Below are 13236 nucleotides of genomic sequence, written 5' to 3' on the forward strand. Positions count from 1 at the left end.
ATGCATGCATTTATTAAAGCATTTATTTATTTATGCATGCATTTATTAAAGCATTTATTTATTTATGCATGTATTTGTACTTTTATTTATTAACGCATTTATTTATTTAATCTTTTATATTTTATTTATTTATGGATATATTTGTACTTTACTTTATTTATGCATGTAATTATTTAATGATTCTTTAATTTATCTATGCACGCATTTATTTAAGCATTTATTTATTTATGCATGTATTTGTACTTTTATTTATTAACGCATTATTTATTTAATCTTTTATATTTTATTTATTTATGGATGTATTTGTACTTTACTTTATTTATGCATGTAATTATTTAATCATGCTTTAATTTATTTATGCATGCATTTATTAAAGCATTTATTTATTTATGCATGTATTTGTACTTTACTTTATTTATGCATGTAATTATTTAATCATGCTTTAATTTATTTATGCATGCATTTATTAAAGCATTTATTTATTTATGCATGTATTTGTACTTTTATTTCTATATGTATTTATTTAATTAATTAATTTAATTTATTTCTGCAATCATGTATTTACAGTGTTTTGGCTTTAGGTCCTCCCAACCAGCTGCCGTTTTAACTCAAGACGAAGAAGATCTGTTTCAGTCACGTGACTCGGTGACGTAAGTGTCATGACGGACGGCTGCTGGGAGAGAGACTGAAAAGAGGAGGAAAAAGGTAATTTGATGGTTTTATCTGCTCTCTCTGGGTCCACTAGTTCATGAAGCTGTCCGGGTTTTAACCGCTATCGCTCCGGGTCGATGAACCGTTTGAATTAAGCTGTAAAAGCTCGTGTTTTTTGATGTAGCAGCTAGCTTAGCTTCCAGCCGTTTCCTGAGCAACAGCAGTTCAGCTGAAGTCTTCAGAGTTGTGTATTTGCTCAAAACAGCAACAAAAGCAACTCCTCAGGTTGTCATCGTGTCTCTGTGTGATCTCAGAGCTGAATGGCGGGAGGAGAAGCTCCAGGCGAGGAGGAGAGGGAACGCTGTCGGCCATGTTGTCTGACTGAAGGAGCATCTGTCTGCTGAGGAGGAGGCGACATGAGTTCTTCACAGGAGGTCAGTGAAACGGTCACTCGGAGACGAACACGTCTTCAGCTGCGGTTTGAAGGAGGAAACAATAAAAACCTGCGTCAATCACACAAAATAAAAGGCTTTTAATGTAAAGGTTCAGCAGCAGGAAATATTTCACCACCGCTGCAGAGTTTGTAGTACTGCAAATATATGAATATTGCAAAACAGTGGCCAGCCGGATGTGGAGCATGGGGCACCAGTTGAGGGTCACTGCTGTACAGTTTGCACACAGAGGATGCAGCGCCACACTGCATCTCACCACCTGTTACAGGCTCCTCTTCATCGACTTCAGCGTTCAACAACAAGATTCACAGCAGCTGGTTGGAGAAGGTCGCTGTGTGTGGACGCTGGCACCTGCAACTGTGTCTTCAACGTCCTGTCAGAGAGGGCAGACCGACATCAGCAGCGACCACAGTGAGCACAGGTTCACCTCAGGGCTGGAGACCCCTGCTGGGCTGAGCTGATCTGAGAACGGTTCATACTGTCAAACAGCCTGCAAGTGAAACAGTCTGGATGTTTACACGTCACCTGAACGCAGCGTGGAGTCAGCTGAGGCACCGTGTGGTACTGTACGTTCAAATTAACCAGAGAGACTCCAGCTGTATCAGTTGTCGGTCATGTTTCATATTCTTCATAATTATATCCAATCATCATTCAGACCAAAATCACGCCCTTCACACTGGAAACACATCAGCTGGGGTGTAACAGCAAAACTCAAAGTTTCCACATGGTGCTAAAGTTCAAATTCCAGTGCCGCTCCTGACCAGGAATAAGAACAGACTAGATCATTGTTAGCATAAAGCCTTTGAAGCACAATGAAGCTCTTCATTAGTTTCCTGTTACGGACAATGAAACAAGTTCTGTCACCAAGTATCTCAGAGTGGAAAGCTTCTAAAAGAGACAGAGAAAAGAGATATCTGTTAGTGAATGTGGAGCAGTTATTGTAACATGATGCCTCATTATGCCTTATTGTTTTCAGGTCTGCAGACAGAGGGAGAAAGTTCTCAGTTCTTCCAGTGGTTATTTAACTTGATAATGATCGTTTCAGAAAATATAGTTACACAGGAATATTTAATCAAATTGTAATTTCTTTTAACGCCATGAAAACGTGCAGAGCTGCCGGTTGTGTAGTTTCCCCGTCATGGTCCTAGCCTGACACCTGGTGGACATGTCAGACATCTGCACCTACAGAAGTGTGTTCAGAAAAGGTTTTAATGAATTTGATTTGTAGTTTGTATCCTGGTTCAGGATGATTAACAGCTCTTTACCTAGATGTAAAGTTGATCTTCTCTGATGCTGTCGAATAAACAATAGAAAGAGACACCACACTCCACACTGAACATGTATTTGTGATAATGCAATAATTGGCAATAAACTTCAAACGAAATGTTTGAAAAGAGGAGCAAGAGTCTCATTCGCTCGGCAGTGTTTAACCTTTACTGCAGAGTCAGGACTTCAGAGTTTAAGACAAAAAATAAACTCATGAGAGTTTCTGTAGTTCACAAACCTGCATGAATCACACAAAATGAAAATCAACTCGTGTTTCGGCAGTTAAATACTTTTAATGTGAAGCTTCAGCAGCAGGAAATGTTCGGTAACTTAATGCTGTATTTCTCTGGGAATTTCACCACAGCTGCAAATATCCTGCACCGCTGGATTCACATCCAAAAATTTGATTAAGTTTTGCTGACAACACAACAGGTGGGTCTCATTGCTGACGGCGACGACGAGTCTGCCTACAGGATGGAGGTGGAGCAGAGGTCTCCCACAACCTCCATGGATGTTAACAAAACAAAGGAGTTTGTGACTGTCTCAGGTGGGAGGTCCAGCAGGAGGCTGAACAGCTGGTCCCGTAAATAACACACCGGCTCACCTTCTGACCCCGACGAAGAGTCAGCACGCCATCACGAGCTCATCACTTCCCTCCCGCAATATCCTCAACCATAAGGTGAAACCAGTAAATATTACAACATTAATGACTTTAAGCATTAAACACTTAATTTCCTGCATTCTGGAGACATTTTCTGCACCAGTTTATGGAGTAAATGTCTTTATTTAAATGAAAGGAAACTAAATTAAGGTGAGAGGTGACAATTCAAAATACAATGGAATTCAGTAATCACTTTTTGGACAATGCAAATTTGTTTTTTCCATATTTCAGTTGCATTGCACGTTTTCTTATTGTTTCATTTGTTATTTCACATTTCTAGTTGCTGCTGTTCAGAACATTGTTAACAAAAGCTTTCAAAAAGTGATGGAGAGATTCAGATTCTGACGTGTCCCCTGCGTCCCCCAGGGAAAATCTGTCAACTTTTAAATGTCCCGCCCCATCCGCACCCGAGCTTCTCCTGTCCCTCGTCTCTCTCCACCGGCAGAAAGAACGGGAGCAGGTGAGCGTCACGTAGCGCCCAGAGAACCTGATATGGAGAGGAGAGTACCGGCAGCTTGGGAGAAGTCCCGGTACGCAAGAAAATGTCCCGCGTACCGCCGCACTTCAAGCACTGCTTCAACAAACTCTCAGAAGTGCGACCGCACCGTTAGATGCGACACTCCAGCTCGTTGTAGACTCCGTGGCTGTGTGGGCGGAGTCAGTTATTCTGTTAGAAAAGTTATTTCCGGTCATGTTTTGTAAACAAAGAGGAGTGCTGCCCACGTGAGTCTCCGTCAGACCCACTTATTTCCTGTGTGCAGCAGGAGACATGATGACCTGACCCATAAATAATTACACATACATTTGAATATTTCTATATGCATATTTTAAATTTGTAATATTTTCTTACTGAATCTCTGTAATTTTATTGTTCCACCACATGGTTACAGAATTTCAGATGACAAAATGTTCTTAAATTATAAAACACAGATTTTGGGCTCTAGCATTCTAGTTCCTCACTCGGGGGCTGTGTTCGAAACGGGCCAAACGATCTCTTCCTGTCGCGTAAGATTCCTTCAAACTGCCCCCGTATCGGCCGGTTTTGAAGGCAGCATTGACGCTTGGTGCTGCCTATTACCCATAAACCAGTGCGGCTGTGGCAGCTTACAAAAAATGGTCAAGATGGCGGACAAAAAGCCGAATACGTATACAAATATAAGTTGTTTTTTTATTAGTTTTCTCGCTTTAATTTTTGAAAACTTAGCGAGAACTAAACACTGAGTTATTATATCAGCCAGTGACTGTAAACAACCAGGTTTGTTCAATATGATTTTTGAGGCGTCTGTTAGCCAGAAGCCAGAAGAGACGCAAGACGGCATGCTGATGTCCCGCGTTGCCGTAAGTGCTGCCCTAGAAGTGCGAACACAGCCTGGGTTTCTGGTGACACCGATCAGATTCCAGTGTTTTCCTCTCCCCACATTTAAATCTGTAATCCTCACTGGGTGACACTCAGCAGCCATTTACAATGACAAAGAAACTGTATTTAATGTGGATCTATCAAGTCTGGTCGATACCCGATGCACTGAATCAGGTCAGTATCTGCGTCGTTCCGGGTGATTACATCAGTGCACCCTAACTGTGGCATCACTGCTGGGTGTGGTTTCAAGGTTTAAACCAGAAGAAGAAGTCCTCCACCTCGCTCACACCTGTCTTTATATCTCTGTCTGTCACAGAAAGTGGACGCCTCAGAGAGACGCAGACCTCACCGCTGCCCGCTGTGTGACAAAGCGTTCACGTCAACGCACCAGCTGAAGGATCATCAGAGTGTCCACACCGGAGAGAGACCATACCACTGTGACCTGTGCGGGAAAACCTTCACTCAGTTAAGCAGCGTAAGAACGCACCAGCGCGTCCACACCGGAGAGAAACCGTACCAGTGTGACCAGTGTGAGAAAGCTTTCACTCAGCCGAGCACGTTGAAACTCCACCGGCGCCGTCACTCTGGAGAGAAACCCTACAGCTGTGAACACTGCGGGAAGAGCTTCACTGATTCATTTTCATGCCGACAACACGAACACGTCCACACGGGTGACAAACCTTTCCAGTGTCAGCTCTGCGCCAAAACCTTCCTCACACAGTCGAATCTGACGAGACATCGGCGCCTCCACACGGGAGAGAAACTGTACGGCTGTCAGCTGTGCGGACGCAGTTTCAATCATCACTCCTCGTACACCGTCCACCAGCGGATCCACAGCGGAGAGAGACCCTACCGGTGTCGGTTCTGCGATAAAACCTTCACGTCATCCACCAACCACGCTGAGCACGAGCGCGTCCACACGGGGGAGAGACCGTTCAGCTGTGAGCAGTGTGGGAAGACTTTCAGCCACGTCACCACTCGCCTGCTGCACAAGCGCGTCCACACCGGTGAGAAACCGCACCGGTGTCAGCACTGCGGCAAAAGCTTCCTCACGTCGTCGAACCTGGCGAGACACGTGCGGACTCACACCGGGGAGAAGCCGTACTGGTGCGACCAGTGTAAGAAACACTTCACCTTCTCCAGTCAGCTGAAGAGACACCGCTGCGTCTGACGTCTGGGCACAGTGCTGACGTCTGCTGGACTCGAAGGAGGGTCATGTTTCGCCAACGCAGTTTACAATTTAAAATAAAAAATGTAAATATGTTATGTTCAAAACATTGAAGGAAAATGCTAAACATGAGTTGTTTCCTGCGTCTCCTGGGTGAGGATTTCCTGTTTTACGCTGACGTAAATCTAAAACGGTCATCTACATCAACTTGAACAGTCGGACACTGATGGACATTTTCACTGTGACAGTTTGAACGGTTTAGGGCTACAAATTATTTATTTATTTACTGAGTTAATTGTTTGGTCTAAAAAAAATCCATCGTGGTTTGTCAGAGACGATGAAGACGACATCTTTTTTTTTTCCCCGACCAACAGCCCAAACTCAGAGAGATTTGTTTATTTTTGTTGGAGATGAAGAAAACCAACATTTAGAGGTGAAGCTGCAGCCAGTGACTTTCATCACTGAGAGGGAATGTAAATAGGTTTTATTTAATATGGAAACATTTATAGATTATTTCAGTATGGAAAGCTCATGATAAAAATCTATTTATTAATTTATTTATGTCTGTCTGAAGTACTCCCTCCATGTAAATAAACGTATGTACTTTTCGCTACATAAAGTTCTGAAACCCAAATAAACAGGTTGAAAATAATAAAATGAGTTTTCTGTCGTTCAACTAATTAACTGCTTTAATTTATCAAAATATATATTTAATGTATGATAATTGATAATGAAGATAATGATAGCTGCAGTTTGCTCCTTGAGAATTGACCCGAAATGCTAAAATCTTAACTAATTACTTGACGAATTAATGATCACGTATTCGCAGCGTCTTTATAACTAATATATTTTTATTAGAAACTTCTTTAATTAGCATTTTTCATGTTCAGCTAACAACAAATAAAATACAATTTTTAGAATTATGTTTATTTCCTTACTTGTGAAACCAAATCATATGAACTGTCTTTATTCACCTTTTTATTAATTACCGTATTTATTTATTGCCTGTTATTGTCTTCAACTTTATTTTTGTTACATTTGTGTGCATTTTAAAATGTCTTTCTTTGCATTTTCTACCCTATTTATTTCCCCCATGGTATTTATTTCTGCCTGTCCTTTTTACATTTCTCTATGCATTTCTGCCTCATTATGCAAATGAGGAGGGGGTGTGTCTCAAGGGGTGAACTTCTCCCCTATTGGTCAGACATCAACAAGCTCGCTCCTCACACAGTCAGATGGCTTCCTTCGGTGAACTGAGGTGTTTATCAACTCTGTTTGAAGACAATGCTACAGAAGAAGAAAACAATGGCAAGTTTAATCTAAAGTAACAGATCATATGTTGATGTGAAATCTTAATCTGTAACTAAAGCTATAAAATAAATGTTGTGAAGTGAAAATTAGAATATTTCCCTCTGAAATGTGGCAGCGATACTCAAGTAGAGAACTGTGGCAGCGATACTCAAGTAGAGAACCACAGACTTGCTGTTGGGAGTTAAAGGCATGAAAGTTGAGTTCCTCTTCAGCTCCAGCAGAGGGAGGTCTTGATGTTTCCTCAGCTTCACCGTCGGATAAGAGAATTACACTGTGTTTCATCAGTACTTCCACTTCCTGTCAGCCTGTGGCGTCACATCGTGGATTTAAATGGAGCGCAGCAGCTCTTATACTTTCTTTTTTTACTAACCACTTTCAGCCCAAACTCGACCGATCAGTTGTTGCTTAGCGCGGTACAGCTTTTCACAAATCATCAGAAATACCTGCACTACAGCTTTAAAAAGTTTTACTTCGGTTAGTTGAATATATGAAAGTTTGTTAGTTTGTTTAAACTCGAATATTGATTGATTGGAAAAACGTGCCGTGCTCAATTTATTCACCCTCTCCTCCTTTGGTGGCATTAACCAGAGTTTTGCGTACACGACAGCCACCTGACCGTGGATGTATTTTCTTGTACCAAATGTATAACAACAATGCATTGTGGGTGAGCAGAGTCGCTGCCCTCAGAGAGTCGATCTCAACAAGTTCATTTCAGTGTTTCAGACAAATGGAACAACACGTGTGATGCCGGCGGCGGCGACTCAAAGGGAACGAAGGTATGTGGAGCAGGTGAACCTGCAGGTGAGTCATTTATCTGATTAAATTCTTATTTGTGAAAACATGCGCTCGTAGATATGATGATGAAATACACAAGGGATCCATGTATCCTATGTGGTTTCATTTGTATCTGTAAAACACTTTGTTTTGTTAAAGTATTATAAAACTTACTATCTATAAACCTGATAACCTTGGTATTTGTATTTATGGGTTAAATCTCTGCCGTCACAATTAATTTGTCTTAAATAATAATAAAAACAAAATAATAAAGCCTCGAAACTTCCAGTAATAATAATTATTTGTTTGATGTATAGTTGGAAACTATACACATGTAAATAGATAAATGAAGAATAATAGAAACTGCAGACAGATTAACTCAAATCCAGCACAATTGAAGTATTGGTCAGCAATAAAAACACAGTCAAAACGTAGATTTAAAAAATTTTAATTAAATGAAAGTTGCCCAGACAGAACTATAAACACATATATTTTGTAAATGAATATATTTTATAATATAACACATGGAAGGACTGCATTTTGTGTTTTGTTAAGTTAATAATGCAAAAGAAGAAAGTTTCTACAACATAATTTCATGATTGATGATATTTTGGTGTTTGGACAGAACAACTAGTTTAAGGATTGATGTAACATTTCTCTGTCTGTTTCACTGTAACCACAGCCGTGATGTCACCGTGTACCAGAGCACACCTGTCCATCACTGCAGCCAGGTGAGAATGAAACCACCGGAGGTCAGCAAAGATTAGATTTCCAGTATGTTAACTTGGAAACTTTGAAGAGGCCTATACTTTTTCACTTTTCCTGACTATTTTTTGTAAAACGTGTTAGCAGCGGTGGGAAGTAGGTGCATCAGGTGCAGTATTTCAATACTTTTACTTCACTGCATGCATCTGACCACATTAATAACTTTGCAGATTCAGATTAATAATTAAAATTCTAAACTAAACTGATATTATGTATAAATTATTGATTAAACTACGCTGCTGTTAATGTTAAGCAATTACAATTAAGATGCAACATTAAAGTGATGAACACATGAATGCATAAATAAACATTATCCGTAGGACTATCAGAGCAGCACCAGCTTGTCATTGTACTTTTACTTTTGGCACTTCTTGTACTTTTAAAAGCAGATTTGTCGTATTTCTGCTTGGAGGAAAAAAAAGAATGAACTACCAGAAGAGTTAGCGATTATTTAAAGTGTTTTGTTGTTGATCGCTGAATAGTTTCAGCTCTAGAGATGAATTGTGTTAAACTGTGTGCTGCCAGTGATCAGCAGCAGGAGGCGGAGATGGTGGAGAGAGGTTACCGTGGTAATTACAGGGTTAACAAGCAGGGCTGTAACCACACACACACTCTCAGATATCCCAGGAAGCTAAATCACAGGTTTCTCTCCTCACATTCATGTTGTGTCTATAAACTGAGGAATCTGTCGAGCTCACGGGAAAAGCACCAATCAGGTTTCTGGCAGCTCCGCCCATCAGAGACTGAAGAGATGTGTGTGCGTCCTCTAAAGCAGATGTTAAACACACAAATCAGGTTCCTGTCCTTCCTCTTCCTCTCTCCTCCCGCAGGTGATGCCTCAGAGGTCGGAGGTTAAATCTGGTAATTAGTTCATTATTTCAGTCGTTTAATGAAGCAAGACGTTTGTATTTATGTTTGTAAGACTTCATTTTACCGGTCGTGTGATCAGTAGTTTTCCTGGATGTTTATTTATGTTTAATATCAATAATCTGAAAAATATATTGTAGGAAACATTTAAACGCTGGACTCTGAAATAGATATTTAACGCAGACTTCACATCAGATATCTGTACTCGTGTCTCGATATTATATCCTAAATGTACTTTATTGCTTTCCACTACTTGTTTTATATACTCGTAAACTAAATATTTTCAGGTTTTGGTCTCAACATGTCAGAAAAATAAAAAGGTTAATTGACGAATCTGAAGTTGCAGCCGTAGTAAACAAAAAGGTAATACATGTCTGTATCTTTTCTTCATCAACAGGATGTGATGTCACCTGTCAATCAGATTGTGTGGGCGGGGCCGAGATCTTCTGTCACGGTCAGTACCTTTTAACTCTTCTTCTGTTTTGAAGTGTAAATGTAAACTGCTGTTCAGAGGAGCGAATGAAGAAGAGACTTTAATTAATTAACAGGTTTATTGATACTGGGAGGTGATGGCGCCTATCCTGACACCTAGTGGACATTTCAGACAACTGCACCTACAGGAGAGTGTTCAGTAAGAGTGTTGAAAAGAGACCCGGGTTTGATTCCCACTGTGACCCATCCACCATTGTGTCCCTGAGCAAGACACTTAACTGCTAGTTGCTCCAGAGGCGTGCGACCTCTGACATGTACAGCAATTGTAAGTCGCTTTGGATAAAAGCCTCAGATAAATTAATAGATGTAAATGATAAGTGTCAGTATTGGGCAGAAATATATTTACAAATTCAGATTAATCCGGTCTTTCAAAGAACTTTACACACAAATAAAAAAAAATCTGGGAGTGAAATTGATTTTACACGAATAAGTATAAACATTCGAGCTCACGATCTCATCAACAATGACTCCAGATGAGATCTTTGTATCTTTGGTGTTTCCTGTTTCTCACCCACAAAGTTATTTAAATGTTTTCGGTGAATTAGAGAAATCTGACATTTCTACAAGTTGACCCGTTTTCAGATTTTATAAATCAGAAGTAGAGATCAGTCATGTCAAAGTCCTATAGGCAAGTCCCGTCACTTGGCCGCCATCTTTTCCCCACAGAGTTTTTTGAGGATTCTTAAAGTGGCGTGTCTCCTCTGTAAAACGTCTCTGGTCGGGTCCCCTGAGCGTCCTGCAGACGGCAGCTCACCAGGGGCAGCAGTGTGAAATATTTTTATTTTTTTTACCTTTATAACTGTGGGGTGTTGCTGTGTAGTGACTTGTGTAGCTGACGTCGGCTGTCTCGCACGCTGATTGATGTTATATCCATGTCAGATCTTCTGGTGTCAGGCGCGGGGGGTTTACTTTATCGGTTGCTGAACAGTAAGCTACTGTGACAGCAGCCACCTGTCACTCAAAGTGGACATGACCTTTATTAAGCATAACTTTAAGCCTTAATATAATAAAATCTGGTGAGTTATATAAAAGGTCAGCACAGTTGTCATGAACGTAGACAGAAGCTTCAGAGACCAAACCCTGTTTTTGTACCAGGCTGTTTATTTCTCTGCTGGGATCAAAGACTGTATATTGACTTATTAGTGGCCAAACGATGCACTGCAGTTTTTGGATAGATTTTATATTCTGTCAGCTTTTTAATTAAAGCTCCTGCTGCTTGAACACAAACAAAAAAACAAAAATAATAACCAAATGTTTTCTCAACTCGTCTTTCTTCTTCTTCTTAGTTCGACAAACGAGGACGTTCATGTAAAAACTGCTGATCGATCTGCTGACAGGAATGTGGCGTTTACAGGAGGCACAGTGAGTCGTCTGTAAACGTTCAGTTCAGTCTTAAGTGAAAACTGTCTGCTGTGATGTCATCGACACGCCCCACGTCTCAGTGTGACATCATCCACAGCGATATGCCCTCGCCGTCCTTTTCTCCGCTCGGCCTTTAACAGCACCTGCAGACACACACCGGTGGTCAACAACAACATAAACACTCACACAAAACTCTTTTGTGTTTGTTTGTGTGGTGTTTGTGTCTCACCCTTTCCAGAGAATGCGTCGTCAAGGTAACCTGTGTTTGCCTCCAACTGTGTCCACCTGTCCTGCCCAGAGGGCGGGGCTATACCTGCAACAGCCAATCAGGGACAAGACGTCACACAGGTGATTCCATGAGGAGCTATTTCCCCGCTCGAGAAACGTAACGTGTTGTTGTTGTTTACAGGAACATGTAGCACCGGTACCTTTGGTCTCGTCCCCTTTTCCTGGTGAACAGCTGCAGCACGCCCACATGATGCCCCGTCAGCCAATGGGAGAAGGAGAAACACAGGTCGCCGTGGCTCCAGGTCGGGTCTATCTGGACGGCCAATCGAGCGCCGCGGATGCTCCTTTGTCCCACCTTCAGCTCCGGGACGGACAGGTAACGCCCACCTGAGATATTAATGCTGTAGTTTACTAATGATTACCTGGTAGAGTCTGAGACATTCAGTTCACGATCACATGAAACACAGAAGAAGAAATCCTCATCATGACAAAGCACTTTTCTGATAAATGAGTCATGTTTAACTTAAAGAATTTTTCCCAGTTTGGTGTGAAAGAACTTGACTGGTCCGCTCTGACCTCTGACCTCAACCCTCTCCATCACATTCAGGATGAACTAGGACAGAGATTGCGAGCCAGGGCGTCTCGTCCAACATCAGTGTCGGACCTCACAGACGCTCTTTAAAAGTGATGTGTAGGTGTCCCAGTACTTTTGTCCATTTAGTGGATCTTAGAGCTGAAACGATTGGTCTGTTAAACTATTTTATAACTGATGAACAGTTAATATGCCAAATGTTCACCACTCCCTGCTCGTGAGCTCAGAGTTAAAGATGTAAACGTGTTCCTAATAAAGTGGACACGCAGGTAATATACATTAATATGTGTTTGTTACCTGCAGGGTTGTGAACAGTCTCCCAGTGTAGATCTCCTTCTCTGTCCGACATCCAGTCACACACTCCGTGATCGAAGGTACAGAGCACACACCAGCCTCTGCAACACACACACACACACACCACACACACACGTTGTTTACATGAGTCTGCAACTAAAATAGGTCCCTGGGGCCTGTACCATGAAGTAAGTTCAACATACACGGGATATCTTTACGGTATCTGGCTTCACTAACCCTAACAATTGTGATCGGGATCAGTGGTCACATTGTTGTGGACAAGATACTGATTTCATTTTGTTAATTTAGGTCATTAAGTAAAGCAATCTTCAGCTGAAGCTGAATATCAAAAACTGTAAAAAATATATATATATATATATATATTTACAGTGTTAATGTGACGCCTCATAAAAGGTCTGGTTATGGTAATTATTTAATGTTACAAATGAGAATACACTGAAAATGCTGACTGAGATGCTTTTATTTTGAAGGTTCAAGGAAGGTAGTAGTAAGATTTAGTAAAATAAAAAGGTGCGTTTACGATGTCGCGTGCAGCAGCTGTTTTACCCCGTGAGCACAACACACATGATGCCTGTTAACTCGTTAGCAGCAGATGACCAATCACCGACAGGAACAAGTCTACTGGCAGCAGAGCGTCTCATTTTACAAACGAAGAGCAAACTAATATTAAACAAACAGACCGGAACAGAAAATCTCTAAGTTAACAGGCGTAGCCACTAACGCGATATGTGTTGATTTGATGTAATTTTATGGCGTGTATGACAATTTTAGAAGGACAGGTGGGACAAAAAGAAACTCACCCAGGAGAGCGGTCAAAAAGTCGACCCGGTTTCCTTTTTGCTAATCAAACTGCGACATTTCACAACGTTAACCACCAGTTTATTTTTAAAGTCTTACTCAGAGCCCTAACTTTCTACAGTTTGTGTGTACGACGCTGCTCTAACTGCTTTCCTTCATGAGATTTCACTTTGATGT

At 41.1% G+C, this 13236-nt stretch overlaps 2 protein-coding genes and 2 long non-coding RNA genes across 4 annotated transcripts; 3 read left to right on the plus strand and 1 right to left on the minus strand.

Moving 5' to 3' along the window:
- Window positions 1–522: 522 nt before the first annotated feature.
- On the plus strand, window positions 523–2499 carry LOC119911674. The gene is made up of 2 exons (XR_005445956.1): window positions 523–705; window positions 966–2499. It is a non-coding gene; the product is annotated as an uncharacterized LOC119911674 (long non-coding RNA).
- Window positions 2500–2843: 344 nt separating this feature from the next.
- Window positions 2844–6212, plus strand: LOC119911990 (zinc finger protein 239-like). Its single transcript, XM_038730962.1, has 4 exons — window positions 2844–2923; window positions 2992–3048; window positions 3397–3490; window positions 4704–6212. Exons 1-4 carry the CDS (start codon window positions 2844–2846, stop codon window positions 5556–5558), a joined length of 1086 nt encoding a protein of 361 aa, XP_038586890.1. The 3' UTR covers window positions 5559–6212.
- A 4664-nt stretch (window positions 6213–10876) lies between these two features.
- LOC119911657 (nephronectin-like) lies at window positions 10877–12324 on the minus strand. Its single transcript, XM_038730615.1, has 4 exons — window positions 12244–12324; window positions 11555–11741; window positions 11356–11439; window positions 10877–11269 (listed from the first exon to the last, which is right to left on the minus strand). Exons 1-3 carry the CDS (start codon window positions 12293–12295, stop codon window positions 11376–11378), a joined length of 303 nt encoding a protein of 100 aa, XP_038586543.1. The 5' UTR covers window positions 12296–12324; the 3' UTR covers window positions 10877–11269; window positions 11356–11375.
- LOC119911713 lies at window positions 11663–12321 on the plus strand. The gene is made up of 3 exons (XR_005445996.1): window positions 11663–11730; window positions 11962–12045; window positions 12250–12321. It is a non-coding gene; the product is annotated as an uncharacterized LOC119911713 (long non-coding RNA).
- Window positions 12325–13236: the final 912 nt, after the last annotated feature.

The sequence above is a fragment of the Micropterus salmoides genome, unplaced genomic scaffold (genome assembly GCF_014851395.1).
Source record: "Micropterus salmoides isolate LMB-PRFRI ecotype aquatic unplaced genomic scaffold, ASM1485139v1 Ms_hic_scaffold_2, whole genome shotgun sequence".
Classification (NCBI taxonomy): Eukaryota; Metazoa; Chordata; class Actinopteri; order Centrarchiformes; family Centrarchidae; genus Micropterus; species Micropterus salmoides.